The sequence below is a fragment of the Rousettus aegyptiacus genome, unplaced genomic scaffold, assembly GCF_014176215.1.
Source record: "Rousettus aegyptiacus isolate mRouAeg1 unplaced genomic scaffold, mRouAeg1.p scaffold_m13_p_1, whole genome shotgun sequence".
In the NCBI taxonomy this organism is placed as follows: Eukaryota; Metazoa; Chordata; class Mammalia; order Chiroptera; family Pteropodidae; genus Rousettus; species Rousettus aegyptiacus.
Window position 1 is genome coordinate 80405880 of NW_023416284.1, and position 27834 is coordinate 80433713.

General features: G+C 44.4%; 1 protein-coding gene across 10 annotated transcripts in view; it reads right to left on the reverse strand.

Moving 5' to 3' along the window:
• Positions 1-27834, reverse strand: part of RREB1 (ras responsive element binding protein 1) — a 165112-nt gene that overhangs the window by 11810 nt on the left and 125468 nt on the right. For all 10 annotated transcript variants that reach the window (XM_016161005.2, XM_016161007.2, XM_016161010.2 and 7 more), the window contains 4 exons: positions 25350-25494; positions 24631-24767; positions 10049-10238; positions 6175-9097 (listed from right to left, as the gene is read on the reverse strand). In XM_016161005.2, the coding sequence (XP_016016491.2) occupies positions 6175-9097; positions 10049-10238; positions 24631-24767; positions 25350-25494 (3395 nt within the window). The remainder of the gene's footprint in view (positions 1-6174; positions 9098-10048; positions 10239-24630; positions 24768-25349; positions 25495-27834) is intronic.

The window sequence follows — 27834 nt, forward strand, 5'->3', positions numbered from 1 at the left end:
ACTGGGTTCTTGTGTTTCCTCCCAGTATCCAGATTCTAAGGTCCCAGTTTCTAATTTTATAGGGGAAAAAGTTTGTGTACTAATAAATCAGAGTTCAGAGCTGCAGCCCAGTATGACTGTCTTGTAACCTTGGGGTTGCTACAATCAGACACACACGTTAAGAACTGGGAGGAAAAATAAAAAATATAACTGTCATAAGATCCAGCAATTCCACTTCTGGGTATTTATCTGAAGAAAACAAATACTAATTTGAAAAGATACCCCTAGGTTCGCTGCAGCATTACTGTTAACAGCCAAGAAATGGAAGTAACGTAGATGTCCATCAATAGATGAATGGATAAAAAGATGTAATTAATACACACAGTGGAATATTATTTGGCAATAAAAAAGAATAAAATGTTGCTATCTGTGACAACATGGATGAACCTAGAGGGTATTATGATCGGCAAAATAAGACAGAGAAAGATAGCTACCATATGATTTCACTTACATGTGAAATCTAAAAAACAAAACTAATGAATAAATAAAACAGAAACAAGACCCACAGATACAGAGAACAAGCTAATGGTTGCCAAAGTGGAGATGGGAATAAAAAATAACAAAAAAAATTAAATAATAAAAATAAGGCATGACACTAAATGCAAATACATCAACCCAAATTGGATTATCGGCTAGCGGGGAAAAATAGCTCAAAGGATATTTTTGGGTTAACTGATGAAATTTGATTATGACTGTGGATTATGGGGAAATAAAAACTGGCAGGGAAATCAACCTGTGTAGTTCCCTCAAAACACCAATCACAGGGCCTTCGGCATTCCGTTTAGATTACTATGGAAGCACAGGTGCACAAGTCCAGGCACTCACTGCTAATGGACAGCACGGGCCTGGCACCTGGGCTTCGCAGAAGGAAGGACTAGCATTAGCAGCATATAGCAGCATTAGCAGCAGCAGCAGAAGCACTGTCACGTCACACAACTCCACAAAGTGCCGTTCACACAGAGTACACTGGTGTGTGACCCAGCACCGCCAGAATCACCAACCTGCCAAGTTAGAGCATCAGCACTAATCAAAGAAAGGAGGCATTTATTCTCCCCTAAGCTAAAAGACCCTTTCAGGTGATGGTTCCTGAGTTTTTTAAGAATACAAATGCCTGGAACAATCAAAGATCAGGAAATTAGAAACCTGAGAAGGGTGGAATCAGAAATCCAGGAACCCAGCGAGTGTACTTATAAGGAGATGAGAATAAGGGCCTATAGCATAAAAAAGCAAACCCACTGACTGCTTTAAAGTTTCTTTACAAAGCTCAGTAGGTGTTTTCTGCTAAAATAACAATGACCACGTTTTAAACAATTACGCTTTCACGTGAAGATGAGTTTTAAAGTATTTTAATGTTCATTGTGCACCCTCCAAATTATGTTTGCTTTCCACTAAAAACTGAAAATAATAATTATTTGGGCTCTGTTTTAGGTAAGAAGAAAATGCTTTTCCTTTAGCATTTTATTGCTAAGAGGCAACATCATGGCTTCTCTGAGTCAGGCCAGATGAGAGGAAGAAAATTAGGCCAAAAGATAAACAAGTCAGAGGCAAGGACTATGAACTATGACACGATCCTCAATTTCAAATAAAACAATTGGTTTCTTGCTTCTATCTATTACATGATTTACTCTGTAATTTTCAAGTTGGTAAATGTTTCACTTTTATAGCTGCTTTGGACAGCTAGACTGATGTTCCATGATGAAGGTTTGTATTAATGCTAAATTCAGAAAACAATTCAATGACGTCAAAGTATTGTATCAAGTTGTGAAGATTCCTAAAGTGACACTAACAAGAATCTTTAAAAGTTCATATTTCACTATATACATAAATCTTACATTTTAAATAGCAGTATACTCTCTAGATTGCACCATAGGAAAACATAAACCTTTTTATTATTTTATAGTCGTATAGGTTTTTAAAAAACTTAACTGGTGACCTATATAGAAAGTATCAAATGATTTGGTAACTGCCACAAATTAACTCCTTAGCAGGAATGTTTTTAAATGTACCTGTAACCCTAAGGAGTTAGTTACCTTTGTGTCAAAGACCTAAGAGAGTCCCTCTACCCTCCACTTGGTAAATACTATCAACCTGCCAGTTCTCATTTGCATAGAACAGTCAAGAAAGGAAGAGAGAAACTTTATACTAAAAGGTATTATCTGGCAGGCACTGGGGCAATGAGAATAGAAGGAAGAACAATGAGAATAATAAGGTTCATAATGCGGGTTCATGCCTCAGACTTCTCTCCATCACCCTTCCACCCTCGTAGTGAAGGTTTCTTTATTTGGCAGCGGTGCATGCAGGGCTGGCAGGGTTAAAATGGCCAAAGCTGCCACTTAAGGAAGTTAAAGGTAAACAAACACCTGGTGTCAGAAGTGATTTCTGCACTTAGATTTGCAAATCTTATGGATTTCAACTATGATGCCTATGGCCTGTGAGTAGTGAGAAGGGAAGGTAAATGGGGAGGGCTCCAGGCTGGCACAAAAAAAAAAAAAAAAAAAAAGAAAAAAAGAGGGAGGGCGATTAAAACCAACCATGAGAGAATGAGTGAGCCAGGGCTCCCAGAACATCAGAGCTGGCGGGCATCTCAGATATCACTGGGTCCCAACTCCTTCATGTTATGAGGACAGGGTGGACATGGGCTGGCTATGTTTTTCTGGCATTCACACCTCTACTTGTGGCCTAAAAACACATGAGATGCTCACAAAGGGGAAAAGGAAGGAACAATGAACTGTCCCCCACTAAAGAGGCAACACTGCAGGCAGAGAGAGGTAAGGAATCAGGAAATGTCCCCAATCAACAGGATGCTGTGGGCTAGGAGAGGGGTGGAAGGAGGAAATTCAGCTGTGTGTGGAGAGCATGCCACGGGATATAAAATACGACAGCCAACACCAGCTTCCTCATAAGATGCCAGCTCCTAGAACCTGAACCATGCAGACAGGGTTGAAATCAGGTGCCCCTAACCTGCAGCAACAGTGAACCCCTAGCTGGACACTTTAACACCTGGTCTACTCAATGCTGCCTGTTTGGAGGGTGGGGTGGACTGGAAACTTGTCTATCACACAATGTACAGACATTATGATAATGTTTGTTGAGTGGCAGGGAGAAGGCTGACTCTCAAGATAGACACAGTCTGCCTAAATATAATCTAAAACTGGACACTGCTCATAGCTTCTGGCTGGAAAGCAGCTAGATTTTAATGCTACAATTAAAAAAAAAGGAGTACTTCTTCTCTGTATAACACTTGTTCACAAGTTCATTTCAGAATTCATGTTCAAATTTCTCTTAATTACTTTTCTATATGAGCCTTATTCTCATTTCAAAGTTCCTGGAGGGAGCATGTCACAGAAAGCTGGGGAGCTGGGAGCCAGGTAGCTCAGAGATTCTTCAAAGCAGAGTCGCCTACCAGGAAAACGTTGGTCTGTGGAAGAGGGGGTGGATCGATGACTTCCTAGGCTCTGTCAAGCTCTCACATTTGGTGAATAGAAAATGTTCTAACATAGCACCAGACATAGCCAAGCACTCTACAAAATAATTTAACAGAGGTGATGCTGAGACTGTCGCTGGAAGATGAAGCAGTGAAACAGCAGTGAGCGGCAACTTCATGTGTGTTTATGTGTGTGGCTAATGCCATTCTATAGTTATTAAGTCTCTGATTAATAGTATTCTCATCCATAACTGCATGTTACCTTTTTCTCAAACCCCTTCCCAATCTTCCACAATGGGACAAGTGAGGTTACTGGAAGCGGAAGGAGGGATGCCCTGTACATCTTCAGACAGAGGACCAGCAGCCACACCATCCTGACCATGGGGCAGCTGCAGGTATCTTGACCCTGGCTATGAACTCTAGCTCTACTTCTCACTGTTCATATGATCATAGGCAAGTTACTCGATCTTCCTAAGCCTTCATTTCCTCAGGACAAAACGTGGACACTACCACCCTCATGAGGTGGTCATAAAAGACTGGCTCTGAAAGTTTTCTCTACCAACTCTGAATATTTCCCTCATGGGTCAAGGCCTATAATCCCATTCACTACAAGAACATAGTAATGATGGGATGTCAGAGACAGGGCCGAAACAGATACTGCCATCAAGGGTATAGTAACTGTGAAGGGAGAGGTAGGAGAGCATCTGTATTATTTACACCCACTCTGTGCTACGCTGTCTTCAAAAAACCTTCCATCTTTCTTGCTTGGTTTTAGATGCTACCAAATTTTAAACCAACTAGGAAATTTTGGCATTCAAAAGCTAGGCAATCGAAATGACTGGATTCACAGCAGGAACTTCTACCAGGCACCTGCAAAGACACGGGCACAACTCTTGAAAAGGAATCCTGGCTGTGCCAGCCCTCCTGAGGACGACGGTTGGTTCACCAGGAAAATAACGTTTGGGAATGAACAGCCTTATCTGAGGAAAATGTGCACAAGGTCAATCTACTAAGCATAGGACTCCTAGCTGGAGGAAGGTGGTGGGGAGGCTGGGTGATGGCAGCGGGAGTTGGGAGGGCGAGGCAGGACAAGAGCGACACCCATCGTCAGATCCAGACCATCAGCTTTCTGAAAAGCGAGACCAGAAGTACTTCTCCAGACTCTGCAGTTGACAAATAGGTGTAGCAAGAGATATAGCTGTGTGGAGCACTTTCTCTTTAAGATGCAACCTTTCTGAACTGCTGTCCTCATTAGAACTGTTATTTTACTTCGTCAAGCTTAAATGATTTTAAATGGAAGGAAAATGATAGCCTGATAATGTAGCATATACTTTATATATCTAGAAATTCTGGTTCTGGTTAAATGAAACCTCTATGCACAGGCACGCTGGACTGTCACCTTTGGATTCTTGGATGCAAGATCCTACCACACCAGAGAAATGCCGCATCTGTGTGGCAACCAGCCTCAGAGATAGTCCACAGCTTGTGCTCCCTTCCCATCCCCTCTGCATGTTCTCTTCTATCTCCCATTCACAGCAACAGCTTTCTTCTGTGGGCTTCTCCAAAGCATCAAGTGATGATCAACTCTGAATGAAGCATTTCGACCTGGGTACACAGTGCGGCTCACACCCAGTTCCCACCACCTCCTCTCACCACACCGTCATAGGCTTCCTAACTACCTAGGGTTGTCAGACTTAACTAAAAATACAGGTTGCCTAGCTGAATTTGAATTTCTGAAAAATAGCAAATACATTTTTTAATCTATCCCAAATATTACATGAAAAACATGTATACTAAAAACAATTTTTGTTACTTAATTGAAATTCAAATTTAACTGGCATTTGTATTTTATCTGGTAATTTTATACCATATAATTCTTTATTTGGTTTTCGGTTCTATCTTATTAATAGCTGGGTTATCCAAATATTACCTAAAGGTTAAGGATCTCACCCAATTTATCTTAGTTCAATGATATGAATCCTATGTGAAAATTCAGTAACAGAATTAAAGATACTCTGCAGCTAACATTTTGGTAATTTAAGTCTGTTAATTATAATATATTTGTATTTGTGTGTTTCTCCAGAACAGCTGACAATTTTAGTACAAATAAAATTTTTTTAAAATTCTAGAACTATTCATCACTTATTTTCACAATAAACAGGGGAAGATGGGACCACTTTAGTAAACTAAAAAAGAACTGCAAAATTTGTAATATTTCCCTTTAAAAATACATGGCAGCCAAAAGAACCTCACAGAATGTTGAAAATTTTAAAAGATGTCTTGAGAATACCGGGATGCAATTTATTCTAAAATCCTGGCCGAATATCCTGATACGAAGTTCAACTTCTCTCTAGCTGTCTGCTGTGGGTAATGGAGTGGATAATCTTGCTATCCTCTCCAGAAGGGGTGGGGTGGATCCAGTGAGTGAACCTATGGGCCTATGACCATTTTTCTTAAACACCTTACTTTTAAGACCTCCCTTCACCAGCAGCTCCCCGAGGGCTCAGACAATATGAACAGGTCATTCTGGTTACCTGAGCACAGGGCCCCACCAGGCAAGCCCGCTGCTTCTGAGATCGAGGAAGAGAAGCTGGGAATGGGATCGTGGGACAAAGGTCCCATGCTTTTGACCCCACATCTTGTTCTCCCTCACTCTGGCCAGTAGTCCCCCTGCTGGGAAGTAGCAGTCATGGCCTGGCAGGCCCTCTTACCAGTGTGTGTGAGCATGTGCCTCTGGAGGGAGCTAGCCCAAGGGAAGACGCGGGGGCAGTGGGGACAGTTGATCTTCTGTAGGCAGTTGGCATAGGAGTTCCGCTTTGCCCTCAACAGCTTGTCTTCCGGGGGGCTGCCCTGCTCTTCATCACTGTGTCCATTTTGGTCAGTGGGGGCACCGGCCACCTCATCCTGAGCATCATCATCCTCCGCGGTCTGCAAAAATGGACTGAACTTGTTGGTGTCTGTGGTGGCCAGCATCTTCTCAATGCTGGCAAACTCGCCACTAGAATCTAGGTCCACCCCGCCACTGCTGGCACGGGGCCGACTCCTCAGTCCCTTTTTCCGGCCCCTCTTCTTTGACAAACTAGCTGGCCCCTGCTCAGTGGGCGAGGCTGCCTCTGGACTGTTAACAGCAGGGGGTGAGTCGCTGGATTCTTTTTGGCTGGTGTTATCAGTGGGAGTGGTGGTAGCTTTGGGGATGGTGACTCCTAAGCTGTCTGAAGCTGTGGTGTTACTGTTGGTGCTTGTAGGCCCTGGGTCAGCCACCTTGGTTTTCAGCAAGGTGGGAGCTGAGGACACAGATGAGATGATCTGGGCAATGGAGGCCAGTGGGGGCAGCTCTTCTGCCACAGGGGGCTTTGGCAAGAGCAAGGGGGGCTTGGGGCGCAGCGGCCGCAACAAGGCTGGACTGCTTATGAGAGTGGAGTTGCCCAAGATGGGGGAGCTGTTGACGACGGCTGATGAGTAAATGGGGACAGCAAGCTGAACGGAGCCCTGCAGGGGCTGAGCATGGGCTTCTAGAGTGCTGGCTGCCAAAGCTGCTGCTCCTGCAGAGGCCACAGGTTTTTCTAGGATCCCATTGGGCCCCAAGGTCACTGGCAGGGCTGGGCATGGTGGTGGACAGGGAGAGGGTGGCTCCTTGCTCCCTGGTTCCTGCTCAGGGTTCTTGGCTTCGCTGGGAGCAGTCAAATCCTTGTCTCCTCTCCTGAAGTTCTTGGGGATGGACAGGTCAATGGGCTCCATGGAGTAGTCATAGGGGGCCGAAGAAGAGGGGCTCAGAAATAAGGCTGCGTTTTCCTGCTTTACTTGGACCAGGGCCAGGCCCTTCTGGGAAAAGTCCAGGGGCTCATTAAAGTCCACTGTGAAGTTGCTGGCGGGCTCCAATTTGACGGAGACGTGGTGAGGCGGTGGTTGGGCGGGGCCTCCATGAAGATAGCCATTCTGGGACTCCAGGAAGGTGGCAAGGGGCTTTAACTCTCCAAAGGTCCCGTCTCTCTCCTCCATCCTTCCAGAGGCCTCAGACATCGGGGCCTCCTTGGGGCCCAGGCCATCGGCTGCCAAGATGTAGCTTTCAATGTCGTGTTCCGGAACGTGCAGGTGCTGCTTAAGGATGTGGTGGATGCAGTTGCGCTTGGCTGAGAAGGCGGCGCTGCACTCCTTGCACTCGAAGGGCTTGCGGCCTTTGGGGCAACCGCCCAGGCCGCGGCCACAGTGCGTGCGCATGTGGATGCGCAGGGCGCGGTAGTGCTTCAGGTCCTCTCCGCACAGCCGGCACACGGTATCTGGGGAGCAGAAGGCGTCCACCATCTCGGCCGCACTGCTCGTCACATACTCGATGTTCTTCTCAATGTCCTTCCGGGTGGCCTTGAGGTGCTTCTTGCGCAGGTGCCGCTCGCAGTTGGCCTTGACGGTGAAGGGGTAGTGGCAGATCTTGCAGATGTAGGGCCGCTCACCACTGTGTGTGCGCAGGTGGCGGATGAGCGCGGCCTTGTCGGCGGCGATGTAGTCGCAGATGTTGCACTGGTATGGCGAGATGCCCAAGTGGGACCGCACATGCGCGCGCAGTACCCCCGAGAAGGCGAACACCTGGTTGCAGAAGCGGCAGGGGTAGAGCACCTTGCGCATGGCCGGCGATTTCTTGCTGCTGGGGCCCGTCATGATGGCCTTGAGGTCCCCCTCCGTTATCTCCTGCTTAATTTTGGCCTCCATGTTCAGGGGCAGCAGGGCCTCAATGATGCTGTCCTGCTCCAGCTGCATCTTCATCTCGGCCTGGCCTGGCAGTTCCACTCGTGGCTGCTGCAGGAAGAGCTGCATGGCCGTGTTTGGCTGGGCCCCGGACTTGGACTGCAGCAGGTGGGTGCTGGAGGCCACCTCCACGGAGCCTTTGAGGAGCTTCAGGGGCGGCGGGGGGAGGCTGGGGCTAATGCAGCCCGGGGAGGCCTGCTGAGCATTGATGAGAGGAGGGGGCGTGGAGGTGGCCACCACTGTCCGAGGTGTGACCAGGGGCTTTGGCTTCAGAGGGGGCATGTGTTTGAAAATCGCCTGTATAGGGGTGGCAGGGGCCTTGGAGAGAGGCGGAAGACTGATTTGAGGGGGCGCTGAGGCTGCCATCTTCAGGATCTGCTGGATGTCAGCCAGCTCAATGGCAGACTCGCCAGAGATGGGCTTGACCACAATACTACTGTCGGGCTGGATGATGAAGCCCTTCTGAAAGGGCTGCAGGGACAGGTGCTTCATGCTCTCCCTAGTAGCTGGGAGCACTGTGAGCGAGCCGCCCAGGGAAGCAGCTTCAAAAGGAGACAGCCTCAGCATGTTGGTGCAGCCGGGGTCCTGAGGTAGCTGACACTTGAGTGTCTGGAGCTGTATTGCTTGGTTGTCATCTGGCATGGGCTCCTCGACCAGGACGGGCCTGATGTCTTTGGTGTACTGCAGGCCAAGCAAGGCCAGGAAGACCTTCTGGTCCAGGGCGTCACCAGGCAGGGTCTTAGCTTGCAGCCTTTCCTGCCCCTGGTCCGCAGCGACGTGGGTCTGCTTATGCAGGGCAAGTGAGGAGAGCATGGGGAACGCCTTGTCACAGATGTCACAGACAAAACGGTGCTGCTCGCTGATGCACCTTCGCAGGTTTGTTTCACACCAGGCCTGCAAGGAAACCGGGTCAGCAACAGCAAGGAAATAAAGAGGAGGATTTAAAAATCATCACTAAACTGAGATGCAGGAAATATCTGCTGTACGACTGCCCCAGTGTCCAGTCATTCTCCGTAAAATATAAGGAGCTGACCTTTCCCTGCTTGCTAACTCCCACAAAAGATAAGCACCACAAAGCATCTTAAGAATCCTGTTTGCCTGATGAATGACATCAACTCCCAGAGTATCTCAGCAGAGAAGCAATTCAATGCTTCTCTGCTGAGAAGCAATGAAGTATGGTTAAGTAATACTACCATGAAGGTAGGATTTTCTTTTTAAAAATGGGTACCCTGCGAAACTAACTGATGGGGACTACCCACCATCAGTGGAGAACCAGGTACCTCTGTTATACTGGGTAAGTAAGCATGGACTGGGAAGGGGCATGAACGTGCGCCACCTGGGGATTACATGAGTGTACACGTGTGCCTACATATAGGCATACACACATGGAATAATTTATTGAACTTGAGACTTATGCACTTGAAGAATTTCACCCATCCATTTGTCTTATTTTTTGTTGTTGCTTCGTTTATAAATGAAAAAATAAAATGAAGTAACGAATTATAATAAATGAAAAGTAAAAATGATATTTAAAAAGTACAAATTAATTTCTGACGGGGCTGGGGTGGTGGAGGCGAACAATCCAAATCCTAAGAACAGGCAAAAGCACTAATGAGCTAGACCCAAATGCAAGTGAATATGAGACCCAACCACTCAATGAAGACTAAAAAGGCCAAGCTGAATTTCAAGAGGAAAAGTGTTATAAAAACAAAACAAAACAAACAAAAAAACCCCCAAAACTCAACGAACAACACTTTAAGGAAAGGATACCTTAGCGTAAGGAAGTTTAGTCCTACTATGTGGACCACAGAGGTGGTGGCCAATTCTGCCCGCCAATCAGCATACCTGAGAAATCCAAGGAAACTTCCTACAGGAGAAGTCAGTGAATCCTAAGTCATGGAAGCCAGCAGGAATGGAAGGATTGTTCTGGATGAAAGGCCTTCCCATTGCATCTCTGGGAAGCTGTTTGTGGACAAGCGCATTGTGGCGTAGCAATCCTCGATGTGTTCGAAAGGTGATGCAGCAAATGTCACATCTGGGAGAAGAAGGACAGGATACACGGAGGCAGCTAAGACACAATTTCCACCCATCCGTTTATCTTATTTTTTGTTGTTGCTTCATTTATAAATGAAAACCAAATAATATAAGAAATTATAATAAATGAAAAGTAACAATGATATGACATCAAGAAGCCAGTATGCTCACAGTTAGCAATAAAAAAAACTCTCCCTTAAAAAAAAATTTTATATCCTACCAACTTCTAGATATCCAATCTTTGCAGACAGTACAGATGTGTACAAGATGATAACCACTGTTGCAGGCCTACTTTGTTCTTATCTGAATTATGGCACATAGAGTTATCATTTCAAAGGCTTTCTCCTTCCTTCTGCTCAGTGGCTTCTAATTATCGAAAATGTCTAAAAGCCAGAAACTCAAATTTACATAGCATCTGCAGCAATCACATCAGCATCCCTGGTACCTGATCAGGATAAAATGATAATCAAATTCTCCAACTGAAGTAGCAGCATGTGACAGTGATTATGTACTCAATTCTGTTATCATTACAATCACTATCTGAAAAATAACCAGAGTTCCCAACTTTTGAGCACACACTAAGTGCAGGACACCCTACAGGGGCAGTGGGTATGACCTGGCAGGTAGGGAGGTATCCTGACGGTCATTTTACAGATGAAAACATTGAGGCTGAGGTCACATAAGCAGGTAAGATGCAAAGACGAAATGTGAGCCCTGTTCATACTCCACCCTCACCTATCACAAGGATGTCTCTCTTTCCTAGAAAGATCCCACAAATGCAGTCCCTCGAAAGATAACACTTTACTTTAGAGATGACCTCCTCCTTCATCTTAAATGTCCTAGGCCACACCCAGATGCATGATAAACCCCATTTTAAAATACTTTCCCCACTCTTCGCATGAGCGTCATCTTCTAGGTCTTCGCTGAGAAACACCATCTTAAAAACTACACAATCATTAGGATATTATCAAAAACCCATAGACTGGCACTGAATACAGGAGTCACTAGAGCCACATATGGCTATTTAAATTTCCTCAATCACATTAGCCTCATTTTATGGGCTATCATGTCGAGTAGTGCCGACCTAGCACATTTCCATGACCACAGTGCTGTGTGCCAAGCATCGTTCCAGTATTCACATGGACAAGCACACCTTTAATGCAGGTCTTATTGTTTTACAGAGAAAGAACTTGGGGCACAGAGAAGTAAAGCAATCTGCTCAAGGTCACACTGCGCACGCTTTATTGGAAACCTTTTTTTTGCTTTGAAATTCTTCTCTGAAAATAAAGATAACAAAATCACCCGTAAAGCAGCTGAGCTCATTTTCATCTGGTGATGAAAGAAAGAAGTGCCAAGTATGTGCAACTCTGCTCCCCTTATCATGCTGTGGCAGGACACAGTCAATGCAGTCTTGTTGTGTATCTGCCTCTCCTATCTCTCCTGCTAACTTGGCTGCATCTCGTCATCAAAATTCCTGTCATCGTTCAATTAAATTTAGAATACTAGGTTCCTCAGAGCCATGCAAAGCCCAAAACCCTTTTTGAGGGAATTATGCTTAAGCTCATCAACTGTGATAAAGGCTCTGGGGAAGAGATGGTTTCAGAGAGCCCAGAACACCTTTAGGTAATCAAAGTTCTCACAGCTGTGGGCCAAGACAATGCACCTTCTCTCCCTCTCCTGGCTCTGCTCCATGGCAATCTCTGTAGCCCATGCTCTGGACGAACGAACCCCAAACCAGAGGAGCTATTCCCTGCCAAATGTACCAGAGGGCTAAAGCACAGGCTATGAGACAGTCAAATAGGGAAGCTGAATGGCTGCGGCCACTCTGGGTGAGGCTCTACTGGCTGGAATGTATCCAAGTTCCATACTGCGTACTCCAGGCGGCTGCCATTCTTGGGGCCTCACAACTGCTCTGTCCTTTCCTACTGCCCTGGATAGGGTGCTCTTTCCCATCTGTCACCTTGACTCTAGTCCTAGGCTCAAGTGCAACTGCACACTCCACGTGGTCATCAACCCATCACCACGCTATTGGTCAGCTGAAAGCTCTGTACTGAATTGAAAGGATGAAAGTAGAGAAACATCTGAATTGGGGAAATTTATCATTTAACCAGATATTAGTTATTAAGATACTACTGTTCACTTTTTAGTTATGATTATGGTATTTTGGGTATGCTTTAAGAAAAAAGTCCTTTCCCTTTACGGATAGATAATATTTATAAATGAAATGTGTTGCCTGGAAATGGTTTTGAAATTATCTGGGGTGGGGAAGAAATGAAACACAATTGGCTGTGAGTTGATAATTTCTGAAACTGGTGATGAGTGTGTGGGGATCATTAGACTATTCTCTCTACTTCTGCTTATGCTTGAAATGATTCTTAATACATCTAAAAGAAAGATTTCATTACAAATAGCTAGTGACAGTGGGTTGACTTTTTACTTCTTTAAATTTTAACAACGTCCAAACCACTATTTGCAGGAGGTGTTATGTGTGTAGGGGGTACTCAATTTATAAAAACTCCAGAAGAGAAGCCCCTACACTGTCTCACTGTGGCACAGGCAGTGTGAAGGAGCCCATTTTCTTAGCAAGTGTACTGGACAATCGGAGCCTGTTGGAAAAGTGGAGGGGCCAGGGGTCTGGAGGGAGGTGCTGAGCCCAGGCCTCAGAAGGCCCCACAGGCTTGCAGAGAGAGCTACCTAAGACAAATGGGGAGGTCAAATCAAGCCTAAGGCCCATCTGGTTTGGTGCTACATGACCTGGAGATAGTCCAGATTTTCTCTCTCCCTTCCCCTTCCCCTCTGTCCTGTCTAGAGGCATAAAGCAGGTGAGATCAGGGAAGCTGTGGAAGATGGATGCTGGTCTGTACCTTCCCTGGAAAATCAGAGTAGGAGAAAGAAGTAAGGAAGCATGGGCAAGTACAGGCAGTAGAGAGCTGTCGCCCAGTAGGCTCTACAGTGATCTTCCCCACTAAGCCTACACTCACACTTCCCAAATTCATAATTAGCGCTGCCTACATACATTTTGTGTAGAATATTTACAAAATGTTTTAAATTAAAGTTTACCAGTGACCAGACTGTCCTGGATACTGGGACATTGCAACAAATATCTAAGCTCATTCCATCCTAACAACCCAGTAAGACAAACATCATTAGTAAGAATTAGTGATTGTGTGTGATCAATCACACCTGAAGGTCAAGGCCTGTTCCAGTTTACCTTCCCCCTATGAAGACAGCAGAGCTTACTCTGCCTTGCAGAGAGGGGCTCATTAATCAAAGGCAGGAAAAAAGGGGAGGGGGCTCATAATTCATGCATACCTTAATTATTTTATTTAACCTATACAGTTAAATAAACACATACAGTGATCATTACTTGTGAGTTCTATATTTGTGAATCTGCCTATTTGTTAAAATTTATTCGTAAGCCCCAAATTAGTACTCATAGCAAGCACTTTTTTTGATTATTCGTGGACATGCCCAGCACAGTGAAAAATCTGGGTTGCCCTACGCACACATTTCCAGGAGAAGTCACATAAGGAAATGCTCTGCCTTCATGTTTCAGCTCTCATACTGTAAACAAAAGTCTTTTTTGCAGTCTATTTAGCTCCACAGTCTATTTAGTTGTTTTTTGTTGCTTTTTGTTGGAAATTCTGCTGTTGAAAATGGTCCAAGCGTAGTGCTGTAGTGCTGTCTAATGTACCTAAGTGCAAGAAGGCTGTAATATGGAGAAGAGACGTTAGACAAGCTTCATTCAGGTATAAGCTGCAGCAGTGCTATTGGCTGTGATTTCAATGTTAATACGTCAATCGTATTTACTAAATAAGGTGTCTTTAAAAAGAAACACACTTAAAACAAGGCAATGAGATTGCTTAACTGATGAAAATGTTGTGACCCTGTATTTTCTGTAGGAACAATGGTTCAGTATGCACTAATTCTGTATTCCGGGTGACTCTATATAACATAACTACTCTGAATAAAAAGGATTGACCATACATTCATTCACCTGTCTTATGTTTGAGTTTAGTTCCACTGAGTGAAGTTCAATGTCACTGTCGCTGCATGAATCATACTCATAACTTTTGATTTCCAACTTTAGACTCTTTAAAGGTAGAGCAAGAACCTAGATTTCTGCAAACCAAACTAAGCCAGAATTGTAGATTTTTACTTCTCTCAACTATTCATAGATATCTTGCCCACTCTAAAGCTGACAGCAATTAAAGAACCCAATAAAACATACTGTCCAATTTGGACTATACACAAGTCTGCCCAACTCAGTTTTCAGACTATTTAAATAAAAAACAACTGTATTTCATTGGCTTCCATAAAGTTTAATGAAATTATAGCAACTAATTACAAGTATTAGTGACAAACAGGTTGGGAAGGAATAACCTGGACTCACTTGGTAGCACACAAATCAACCATGAAAAGTGAGCAGGTAGGCCTAAAAAGTGGGCTGCAAATTTGTAAACAGTGCACTTAATAATTATTTTTGAGCATGGGTCCCATATCTGTTTGCTGTTTAACTGAGAAATGTGTATTATATATAATATGTATTTATATATACATATACATTTCTATGAATATAATATGCCTTTAAAATTTTCTATTTTAATATTATAAAATATTAGAACATACGGAAAATTTTAAAGGGTCATATAAGAAAGTTCTATTATATTTTCTTGTACCTCAGATTTTTCCGAACACACTCAACTTCTGAGACTATTGCACAAGTGCACAACCTACTGGTCACGAATATTCAGTGTGAGGGACATCATAAGTAGGTTTTATTTATTTATTTTAAAAAAGGAGAGTCTCTCTTAATAGAGCAATCAGAATTTACTGCACTTCTATTGTAGCAATGAATTTTTAATAACACTAAGTTTTCATCACTTATTTCTACATGTCTATCTCCTTCTCTTTTCTCTTTAGCTGCAAATGAAGGTCACTGTATATCTGGCATCTAGGACAGCGTTTCATGCATAGTAAGTACTCAATAAACACAAGGCAGCGTGAACCAGTGCCAAACACAAGCTGTGTGTCCTCTGTGGAAGGCAACTATGGAGCCATGGGGAGATGGGCATAAGGACCAGAGACTCTGGGCGGGGAAGTACAGCATGTGTGACCTTGGACGACTTATCTCTGCATTTCAGTTGCCTGCTATGTAAAATTTCCCAAACAATCCTGATAGGAATCCCCTCATGACTTTATTAAGAAACCAGAATCCAAGTAACCAGAGGATGGGCCTAGGCATCTATATGTGAACAAGCACACCAGGTGATTCATAGTTAGGCAAGTTTGGAAAACAAATTATAGTGAGAATTAAGTGAGAAGATTTCGAATCTATAAACACCTTAAGCTACAAGCCTGTTGGAGCCCTTTACCTTTCCTCCTCTAAGCCTCTGTTTCCCTCATCTGTAATACGGGATCTTCAGAGTTACTATGAATAACAGATACTAACATGCTTTGAAAACTATAAGGTGCTATTTCAAATTTAATCATTATTTTATATTACTAGGAATGACAACAACAAAATCAGAAACAGCTCATTTCCTGGCAATTAGAACTGAAAATTCAGGAAAACAGAATTTTGATTTCAAAAGCAAGTGTTTTTTCTCTTTTCACTCAAGAACTTCACAATTGTCTTTACTACTTATATTTAATCTTGAGACTCATGGGGAGAAACACATGTTCTTCCTGGTCAACCTCTGTCCTATATACAACACCGGCTTCTTCATCACCCCCTACCATTCTCCTGGAGTCACAGCTCACGAAGAGAAGTGAGTACCATTCCAGCCCACACACTCACTCAGAACCTTCTAATAAAGTCTAAGTAAGGCCTTAGATCTACAACTTCACACCTCTGTTTTCATGGGTTTTCAACTAGGGTGCTCCCATTTCACTTCTAAAAAGATAAAGAATGTCAACCCACAAATGAGCAGCTTGAAAACAGCAGAGGAAAAAAAATATGCTTTGAAACCAGAAGCACATTGTGATGCTGGGTAAAAGGAAGAAAAAAAACCCCACAGGAAAACACTGTTTCCCATCTCACGCTTGGAACCTGGTGACGGGCCTTACATAAAACCAGTGTGGAAACCCATCACCCAGGGACATTTGGATCAGTGTTGTCAGCCAGAGACACTCTAGTTCAACCAGCCCTCCCAAGGCCCCCCGGGAAGAATGCTTTGCAACTTTGTTTCTAAGCGGCTCTTCAAGGACAATGAAGGTCATTATACATCTGTAAGCGATGCTCCTAGATCTAGATGCAGAGCTGGCACAGGCACTGTTCTAACCTCACTTGGGCCTGTCAGTCTTCATTAAGGCCACAGCTATTGGTCGAGTGGTCCCTACTACTCTCCCCTTACCCCAGTTTGGGGGACTCTCTCAACTCTGCCAGGAACTCGTGAACAATATGGTTGCAAAATATTTTGATGGAGCAGAACTGTACTTAAATGTTGTAACTGTACTTAGAGTCACAGAAGAGGGGAGCACTATAGGACAATTTCATTTTGCAAAGTGATTCTGACGATGTGCCAGGGGGAAATTTTACAAACCCAAGAGGCTGCTTTCTGATTTTATGGCAACACAGATGGCCCTATGTTAGGAAACTGAGGGTAACTTTTCCAAATGGAAACTTCCCTGTCCGTAAAACAAATCCATTCGGGAGAAAGTGTATCTAGTTGTAGGATTTAAACAAACTAATAGAACCCCATCTACTTCTAAAAATAAAACCCGCTTGCTTAAATCACATATGGAAATAGGTTACTCTAAGGAAAATGAAAATTCATCAGTGGAAAAACTGCAAAAGACAATTTAAATAAAGGTGAGATCACATATGAAACACAGGGATGCATGCTAATGTAGGCATTCAGCTTGTCTTCAAGTTACAAAAGGATAATCACTGGTATGTGAATGTTAAATCATTTTGCTCAAATAAATAGTTTATTTACCTCAAGGCAGTTCACCAGAGCCTATTTCACCCAGAAAACACCTAAATTTCAGCACATGTTAGCAAATGCTGCCATAACAGAGTAAGAAAACTTAATTTAGGATACTGGAGACTTTAGATTTTAGCATTCCCCACTCCCCTACATGTGACATCCTAGCCCCTGAACCATGGGTCCTATCTCTCGCAGGTTCCTAAGGCTGGGGCAGGGGCTCTAGCAGCTCTGTTAGGGGTGGGTGGGAAGGGAGAAGCTATAGCTTTAGGAGTACGCAAGTTGGAGCTCTCTGGAGCAGCAGAGGGGGAAAATAGCTGCCTGCAGCTTAATATCTCCTCTCTCTCCTTCCCTTAGTACCACACCTGTAATGTCACTGAAGGGGCATGAGTATGTGTATAGCACTTATAGGAGAGGGCTGAGGCAGGGGTCCAAGGGCAGGGAAATGCCTCCTGGCAGCATGCAGAGGGGTTAGCCCAGTTTTCACTGTGGACCCTGGTATACAAATGGACAGATGACAGGAATGGGGGAAGCCGCCACTAGGGGCTGGAGGGAGGCACCACAGAGAGCCTGCAACACATACTTATGCCTTTCCTTGCCCTTTCTCCTCTGGAAATCGCACACATGAGCAAAATCCCGCAGCACACCAGCAACGGCCTTGAGATTGGCAGGGTTGGAAATAATGCATTGCTGACACGGTTAAAGAAGTCTGACTTCTACAAGGACAGCAAACTGCCCTTGGTCCTGAAGACACGGAGAGACCCAACCAGCCAGCCAGTGTTCAAACTCTGCCTCTGGCTGCCACAGCAAAGTAAGGGCTAGAACAAGTCGGCTCCTGTTGGCCAAGGAAATAAATATTCTCCTTAGCTGAGGGTTTGTCCTTTCAATTCTCGAAGGATTTTACGGTAAATGGATGATGTTCTTGTTAACAGCCAGATCTACTAGTCTTAAAAAAAAAGTTAAAAATTTAAAGCCATTGAATTGAGAACTGACACGTACCACAGACTGTCCAATGAGGCAGGGCACCACAGCATCTGTTCTTCTCTTTTTTCTTTTTTAAAAGAAAACTGCACAATTTTGGGCTGGGGGTAGAAATGCAATGTGATGTGCTATTATGGTAGTGGCATTCTGTGTACAGAGTAAGGGTATAAAAAGCCTGAAGTAGTCAGCAGTTTGATGGTACTTATGAGAAAAAAACGAACAAACAACTGTCACCATTTAAGGTATCAGCCCTGATAACCACTGACTGAAGCATGTTTCCCAAACAACCTTCCCAAAGATGCTGAAGTGAAAGGAAAGCATGTAGATACATAGAAGATGAAAGAGTCAGGCCTGGAGGCAAATTTATCAGCAATGGGATTTATAGAAATGGAAAACAAGGCCACCAAAGCTTTTTTTTTTTTTTTTTTTTTAACCTTGTGGCTAAATAATTATGGGATTATCTCCTCCAAGTGCTTGCTACCATAATATTTTGTTCATCTGGTGACCTTAACTCTCCAGAACAAGATGAAAACCCTGAAGTCAACAAAAAAAAGCTCAGAGTAGCCCAAAATGATAAAGCTCGGGTGGCTTACTTTTCTATCATTCTATCAATTAATTTTACCTTCATGGCAGGTTAAGGGACCTCAGATGACCCCAACAAGGGCAAAAAAAATTTTTTTTCTATGCTAAGTATACTTTCAAAAGAATGCTTTGGCAAATTTCAAACATCAGGAAACACATTTCTTTAGAATCTCAGGTTTCCTCAACAATGATGGTGGTTCTCTTACTTAAAGGTATCAAGTCCCTTCAAGCTTCTAAATATCTGGCTTTCAACACAGGTGGATTACAAAATTTGGTAGACAGGACTCAAACCAAATTTAAATAGCCACTCAGTTTCCCAATTGTTACAAAAGCAAAACTAGGTAAAAGTGGCTCTTTATAACAATAAAGACTAAAGGACAACCTGCTTTCATGTTCCCTGTCAAATATATAGTACCTGGGAGAAACCTGGGAAGAATTCGACTCCTTCATTTCATTGCAATGGGGCACCCAAAGAATGACACGAAACCGTAACTATAACCATAAATGTAAATGTTGCAAAGCTTAAAATATTAAAAAGGACACATTCTAAATAACAGTATTCATTTAGCCCTTGTTAAGGACTGTGAATTGCTCCCTTTATCCTCACAAGAATCTTCAAATCCATTTTCCAGATGGGGAAACCAAGTCTCAATGTCCCTGAGGCCACGGAGCTGCCAGGCAGTTGGGATGTAGCCAGTGGCTTAACTCCCTGCTACACTGCTAAGCTGTCCATTCAGAAGACAGTTATTTGCAGATGCCCAGCTCCTTCTATAACCCATACCACGTTCTTAATGCCTGGACACTGGACAGGGGCTCAACTGGGAGCCTTTCTTAGCATGAACCCCAGCCTGTCATCGGAACCTGTGAAATACCATGCTGAGAAAGCTGCTGCTCAACCCTCACCACTTCCCTGAGATACTGGATTTCTTGCTCATTATAGTGTTTTAATCAAGAAACTGACATTCCTTTTTTAAAGGGATTTCATGCTTCATTTTTCCTGCTCTGTCTCCGGAGGCAAGAAGGGCTAAGTACAAACAACCTCTCCTCGGAGCCCTGCCCAATTCAGACATTCCTCTCTCCTTGAGCCCACCCTCCCCTCTAGCCCTGTCCCAGCTGAGAACTGACATCCAACAGCTGCACTAATCTCTCCCAGTTGCTGGGAGCAACAGTGCGGGCCCTGTGACAGGGCCCTGGCCAGCAGCGGGTGGCAGCCTGCCCTCCCCACACCCAGGAATCCACCACCCTGCACACTCTGCTCAGACTGTTCAACCAAACCAGTGTGGCGTGAAGCCAGGGCAGGTCTAGGGACTTCACAACAGCAGGGGTTGGGGGAGGCTGGGGTAAGCCCAAGTCACAGAGGCCACTTGGGCAGGGCAGAGAGGGGCAGTCCTGAAAAAGGTGCCTTCAGCTTCCAGGCCCGCTGAGGTGGGTGGGGGTGGGGGTGGGGGTGGGTGTGGGGGTGGAGGGGAGGAAGGAATGTCCTGCCCTCCACCCTCAGCCGCCAGCATCGTTTTAAATCTACTTCCACCTGGCCAAGTCTCAGACCCCTGAGACTCTTGAATACAAGATGCTGACAAATATTTTGTTATACCCCTCCCTTTTTTTAGAATGGCACTTAACAAGAATGGGATCAATGCCATGTTAATTAGTTTGAGGGTCTTACTGCAGGTGATGGGTGTGTGTGTGTGCGGGGGGCAGCGGGGCAGTGCAGTAAAGGGAGTTGAACACGTGAGAATCCAGATGAAAGGTTCTGGTACCTCTTTCTACTACGAACATGAGGGGTAGCCCCCAGCCTACTCTCCACGCCTGCAGCAGCACTTAACCTCCCCTCACAAAGCCATGCCTGTCAGAGCCCACTTGGGTTCCCCACATACTAATTTCTGGCATAGATTTAAGAGAGCATCACGTTAAAATTTAAAATCACCTCACAGACAAGATCGAGAATTAAACCAGAGTGAGGATGGCCTCCACGGGAGGAAACGCAGTGAAGCGCCTCATGATATCTGATGTAAAGTGCTGAGGGAAGCTTCACCTCAGCCAGATCAGGTTCCCTCTGTTTGAACAATAGGCTCCCATGAGCCCCTTGGCCATAAAGGGACCCCCTTCGCTTTGTTTTATAACCACCCCTTTGCTTGTTTTCTTACTGGCCCATAAAGGGCCCTATCTCCAACGTCACCATTTTTTCCCTCAAGTCTGGTCAAATGCCTGACACATACTAAGCATTCAATCATTTCCCGGGTCCATTTTAACTGAAGTAATTTAAAAATTATTTATTAACCTATCTCCTTTAATCAAGAAACCATGTAAGATTATACAGCTTTTGCCAAAGTTTGCCCCCAGCTGCAGCTATATTGCCACGGTGACCAGCTGCCATTCCAGCCATTCTGCCCTGGTCAGCCTGAGAGTACCCATTCATACACAAGACCAAGGGCTTCCGAAGCAAAGCCGCTGCCTTGGCACCCTCTCTGCTATAGGTGGCCTTGTGTTAGACCTGCATTTGTATGGTGAGCTGCTGAGCACTTGAGATACACCTGTTCAAACTGCGATGGCCTGTGATCAAACCACACACCCTGGATTGCAAAGACTTAGTATGTAAACAAGAATGTGAAACGTATCACTGACAATTTTTATACCGTGTCTATGTTGACATTATATTTGGAACATATTGGTATAATCAACAAAGCATGATTGATTTCACCTGTTTCTTAAGTAGCTACTAGAAAATTTAAAATGATACACATGGCTCTCATCCTATTTGTACTCGTCAGTGCTGACCTGGACTTCCCTCTCAGCTAACTTTACTCGCGGCAGCGTACGGCCTGTTACTCTGTTCTATTCTTATAACCAAGGAAGATATTCAACACCCTGAAACATCCTCGCAGAGGGATGTCCTCTTTGCATCCACCTGCTTGCTGAACACTCTTGTCTGTCACCTACAATTCCAAATGCCAGTTCTCAATAAGCCCTGTGTTTCTCCTTGTCTGGGGAGCTGTCCAGAGGGGCCGATTTATCTCTGGTCATGCCAGGGTGCAAGCAATAATGGATACTAAGAACAAGAATCACTACAAGCAGTTCCATGTCTTCTTTTTGCTGTATGCTGACACTTCATTAATTTAAAACACAAGAGAATGGAGATCGGCTTCAGCATTTACACAAGTTTGGATTTCCAATACTTTTTGTTAAGAACAACAGGCACCTTGCCAGCTTTGGGGGTGGAGGTGTAATGGCAGGAGAGAGAGAAGCCAACAGCTGTTTTGAGTTACAAACTTTCTGTTTAAACTGGTAGCATCCATCCCACTGTGGTTCTGCTGCCTTTGGGGTTTGCAGATGGAGTTGGTGTCTATTTTAGCTCTGGGCTAACAAGCAGTTTCTCCCACTAGCTCCTGTCACAGTTCACTGCCTGGCTGGGCCTTGCCGGCTCCTGCCTGCCCCAATGGCCTCCCTCTGATAGCAGGCTATTATGTGGAACAGCAGAGCAGAAAGGAGAAAAGGGAAATTAACTATGTTCTGTAATCAACTCCTTTTGGTTTCTAGACATAAACCCCACCCCACCTAGCAAAAGCCACTAGACAGGGGACGGCCTGCTTGTTCCCCACAATGGACACAAGGCAACCCCTTCTTAATGGCCACTGCCGGCACTGTTGGGTGCATGGTCCAGGGGCTCCAGTGGGAGGGAAGGCTGCCAGGCAACAAAAACTCTCCAGTCAACCCCTCACCAAACGACAGGGTAAGTAAGGAAAATAGGCAGGACTTAAGTTTCAAAAGTTTCAAATTTACAGCCTATTGGCTACTCTGGTGGCCTTGGAGTCATGAAAGTGAATTACCCACCAAACCGTGCAGAAAGGAACAACCCGTGTCAGTGCAATTCCCATCTCAATCCACCTTGGGTAGCAAACCCAGCCTGGAGTAGGTGCTTGTCCAGAAGGCCTTGCTCCAGAAGAACCCACGCCCATGTCCAGGCCAGCATTTAAGAAGGGGAGACTTGAGACCTTCATCTCCCACTGCTATACACGGTGTTATGGACGCTGCAGTCACCCAGAGACCTCTCTGGAGAGTCAAGTTATTTTCGTTGTAGGACAGAATTATCTGAAAGGGGGCAAATGGGTAGTTCCTAATGATATCTGAACACGGAATAAAGCATAGTGTGAAATAACACATAGGAGGGAGCAGTGTGTTTACTATGCAGTACTGGGTCAGATGGCTGTTTGGCAGAAATAGGAGTTGGGGAACCTATGGGCTATCCTTGCCTCTGCCCATGACTGGCCATGTGAGGCTCATCTGGTAAGTTCACCTCTGTTTGCTCAGGTCCTCAGTCTAGACAACTATTTTAATATTCATCACCCACCACAAGCCCACATCCTGGAGATGCTGTGGACATTAATGAAACCATGAAGACAAGTTTATAAATCTCTCAGAACTATAGGCCCTATACACAGACGAGCTAAATGCTTTTTCTTGGTAGACAGAAGAACAACTGTTCAGAGACAGGTTTCGGAATCACAGAATTTAAGGCCTGAAAGGGAACATAGAGGTTATTTGGTCCAGCTCTCCTTCACGGTTCAGATGTAGCTGGTCGAAGTCTCAAGTGAGCAGAGATGAAACTGGGATCCAGGAGTCTGGACAACAGGTCCATGCCCACTCCCACACATCGTGCAACTTCCTCAGACGGGGGAGTTACATGAAGACATTTTATAGCACTCAACTACTCAGTGGTTAAAACTCTTCATACTTTTTCCCCTTAATGGAGGAAGGTCAAGCTAATATGATTAAGGATAATGATATTTGACATGGCTTTAAGTTACCATACAATTAGGCTCTCCCCACTCAACACGAACATCTTTCTTCAGCTTGCTCAGACCTTTTCACTCCTAAGTCGCAACCAAACACGTGTCTTCAGGAAGGAAATGTGGTCTATATACCGGTGAGTCACACACACAGATGTCCAGATTTCTACACTCCCAAGCCATCTTCTGAAACCCAAAGCTGCAGCCATGTAAGTGCTCGCTTCTGCCCTAGGTGACCCTGGCAGACATGCTACTTTCCAGCCTTGTACTGTATCAGATTCCTCGTGGCGCTGTTCTTTTCAATGCTTAAAAACTATGGCATAGATTTTAAAAGTGGCAGTTCTGCACGAAGAGGTTCCAAGTCTATATGCTAAGAACATAGGACTTTCTGCCTGATGAAAAAGGCCCCAGAGAAGACAAAGAAAGAAAGCTGAGTACCCTGCTCCTCAGAACCCCACACTTTGCTGGAAAGTCGTATTACCATCTACGTTTTCTGTCTGGGGGGGCTGAGGATCAGAAAAACTAAAACCAGTGGAGCCCTAAAATTGAGGCCAGACCAGCAGAACGAGCACGTATCACTGTTCTTCTGTGACGGGCTTCACTTTGAGTTGAAGGTCTTGCACAAAGTAGAACCTGGACTTACCCCAAAATGCGTTCTTAGTGTTCTGTGCTACCAGTCCAGTCCAGTCCAAACACCCATGAACAGCTGGTATGCCTTTTGTGTCCTTACCACACACCCGTGCACAGCTAGCAATCATGTGGGTTGCAACACCTTCTGTGTAGACAATGTGTCTGCTGCCCAAAAGCCCCCTGTGAGAGGAGACTCCCCATGCACCGGAGCTCATGGTGATGGCTTCAGGGGCCTCGCTGAGAGTGAAGGAAGCAGACTGAACCTCGGTGAACACACCCTGTGGCTACAGCCACCTTCTCTCACACCCTTCAGCCTGGCTTCTTCCCCACACCATACGCCATTCTGAAAGGCCCTACTAATGTCATCATACCCAAGAAATTTCAGCTGAGTGTGGAGTAATGGGAAATAAGGATGTGTGTCATATGCCAGAACAAACAGGAATGGAAAAGTTTCCAGGGGACAGGTACATTCCACCCTTTCTCCTACCTTAGTGGGTTATCTGAGTGGGTCTCCATATGGGTCTCCAGTCCATACTTGCAAACAAACTCCTTGAAACATACTGGGCAGTGAAAAACTTCATCAGCTTTCTTTTCCAGGTCACCTGACTTCCCATCTTCTACCATCTTAGGGGGGAAAATAAAGTGAAGTCATGAAAGAGGCCTCCCACATGAGTTTGCTTCTGAAGAGAAGATGACATGAAATTCAGAGGCCATCTAAAGAGAAAAGGATGCCTCCCTCCTATGTATTAAAAATGCTACTGACCAGTCCTTTATTCAAATAATAATACTTGCTGAATTCTACCATCCATCTGTCCACCCATCCATCTAGTCACCCTCAACCCACTCGTTCATTCAGCAAATATTTATAAGAGCACCTAGCATCTGACAGGCACTGGGAATAAACCAGTGAGGACGAAAGAGTTCCTAACACTTATGAAACTCCCATTCTAGCTGAAAAAGACAAAAAAAGCACAGAACAATGGAGCAAGCTCTCCATTTCATCAGTGGGCTCAGCAAGGAGGCTCCACAGAGGAAGTGCACAGGTACGTTTTTCTGCAGACACCTTACAGAACAGCATGAAAAAAACAAAAGTAAAAAGGTTCAGATGGATGTCTGCCAGGTCCCCAAACTGCAAAAATAAAGACTAGAGGTATTTCCGCCCCAAGTCCTGTGGTTAGGCGCATCTGTGTTGGGAGCAGAAAGGACCTTTTTAGCAGGTGCTGGGTCTTCTTTCTCCGACTCAGCATCATGACTCAGTTTCCTTTTGGATGAGAGCCGCCTACGTTTCAGTGGGGATGGTGGTGCTGCAGCTGTAGCACTATTAGGGTCCTTTTCATGAATCTTCATATGTCTGGAGAGCACAAACACACACACACAAACACAATGTGATTTAGCAAAAAACTGAATTGGTTTATTTGAAATTTTCTATATTTTATAATAAGGCACTGGCAAATTTTCTTAAGAGATATGGAGTATAATTTATAAAGTGACTTCTGTCTTTTTAAAACCTTATAACCTGAACCCCTCTTGAAGCTCTTGCAACGGCTATCCAAAAAATGTTGCTTAATGTCTTGCTGCCTATTGGGAGACATTTGTGAACTTCACTGGCACTAATGAAATGAAAACAAACTATCTGATGACTAGTTCTAATGCAGACAAAATATTCTCCTATAAAGAAGTCCTAGAAGCTAACCAAGTAATTACTATGTATTTGCCTCCCGGAACTCACACCTCCACGTACCAGTTAGTGTATGTTCTCTCTCTTCTTCTTTCTGAAGCATGTTAGGGGTAAATGTGAGAAGCAGTGACAGAGCAAATGTCTGGAGTGCTTATTAAGACCTGAAAGCCTTTCCATGTTGTTCATGGCATTACATGGATTAACAGATCACGAAAGTAGCTAGGACAATGAAGTGAGTTAATTACATGTTGCGACCCTGACATCTACGGGACTAGGAACACAAATGTAAGTAAGTAGTACATATACGTACAATTTGTATACATACATACGTATTATAAGGAGAGTTTTATGGTGACCTGATTTAAGTGATCTAACTTTATCAAGTTCTAAAACAACCATCCTAACAAGGTTCCAAGACCTATAGGGAAAGAATGACATTACAAAAAATAGTCTCAATTTCCTTACTTTGTGACGTAAAAGGTCGAGTTTTCCTAATTGACAGTCATCATCACCATCATCATCACCTTTGACCAGGGTTAAACTGTGCCACATGTAGGAATGTAGCCATAGCTTTTTATAAATAGCTCTTTTATAAAAGATGATCATAATGGAGAAGTTCTTAGGAACAGAAAAAGACAGTAAAGTTTTCATAAACCATTCTGTCATACTTACCAGGAGTAGCAACAATTCAGGCTCTTAGGCCACTAGAGTCAATGACATTGCTAAGATAATGCCTTTCCCTCACACAACCCCTGTGCTGCAATACCCATGTTTGTTCTGAGCATGTGGAAATAAGATGCTGACAGCTCTTGTTCTGGTTCTACAGACATACTCTAGAATGTGGAGGTGACCCCGCATTAGCCCCCTGCCCAAAGAGCACCAGCCCGACCATCTGTCAGCAGTTTAGATGTAACCTAACTTTTGAGGAAATGAGCCTCAGGGAAGGAGGCTCAGGCCAAACCTCTGCTTCCTTAGCGGGAATCAGTATGGTGGAACAGAAACACACAGCGGGAGAGAATGGAAAAGAATCACAACCATCATGCCCATGTCCACAGAGTTCTTCACTTAGATTATCTGGGAAGGATGCTTTGTTACTAGTTTTTGGTTACTTAAAGCCTCGGGAAAGTTCATGGAAATAAACAGTGCTGCTCAAGTACCTGCTCAAGTCTAAGGTGATTAAGGAGGCCATCACTTATTTTCAGCATTTGGAGAGACATTCCAACTTTAGAAATGCAAAAAAAATTTTTTTTCAAAGCATCTAAGAACTGAGGAAGTATAATAATACTAAGGGATATAAATTAGTACCAAAACCATCCTTTCAATAAATCACTCAAAATCAATTTAAAAAATACCTTTCAAGGCCAAGCCTTTGGATCATGGCCTACAATCTTTTATGGCTTGAACCTGAACCCAGACACTTCCTTTCTGAGTAACTGTGGCCTAAGGTCTAGCGGCTGGTACCAAACTAATAACCAAATTTCATTAGGGAGTGAAGGGCCCAAGGTCAGACACAGAACATTCCCCACCTCCAGTCCTGCCTGTCTTATTCTGAAAAACTGGGGCTGCCCCTGAACTGCGTCACTGCCAAAGGCAGGGAGAGGAGAACAGGTCAAAGCAGTCTCACTCAAGGGCTTGGTGGCAAGTACAAGGCCGCTGAACACATCCACTCATTCCAGTTCTCCTACTGAGCCCAGCTAGAGCCCCAGGCTTGAAGCCCAAGCAATGCTCCAGTCTAGGGTTAAACCTCCAGTTCCTGACCAAGACATGGGGTGTTGCCAATCTTTCCTTTCAGCTACATGGTGACCAACAGCTGCAGGCTCATTTAAGAACTTAATTCAGTCAACAGTTGAACTGCCAGAGTTGGAGGCTCCAGTAATTTCTGAAGTTGGATATGATCTGTAATTACAAGTTTCTCCCCACCATGACCCCTACTTTTCTTCCCTGGCCTCTGATAGCAGGAACGGCAACCTTAGCTGTCCATTTCCTCCTAAATGCTCACAGGAAGTCACCATG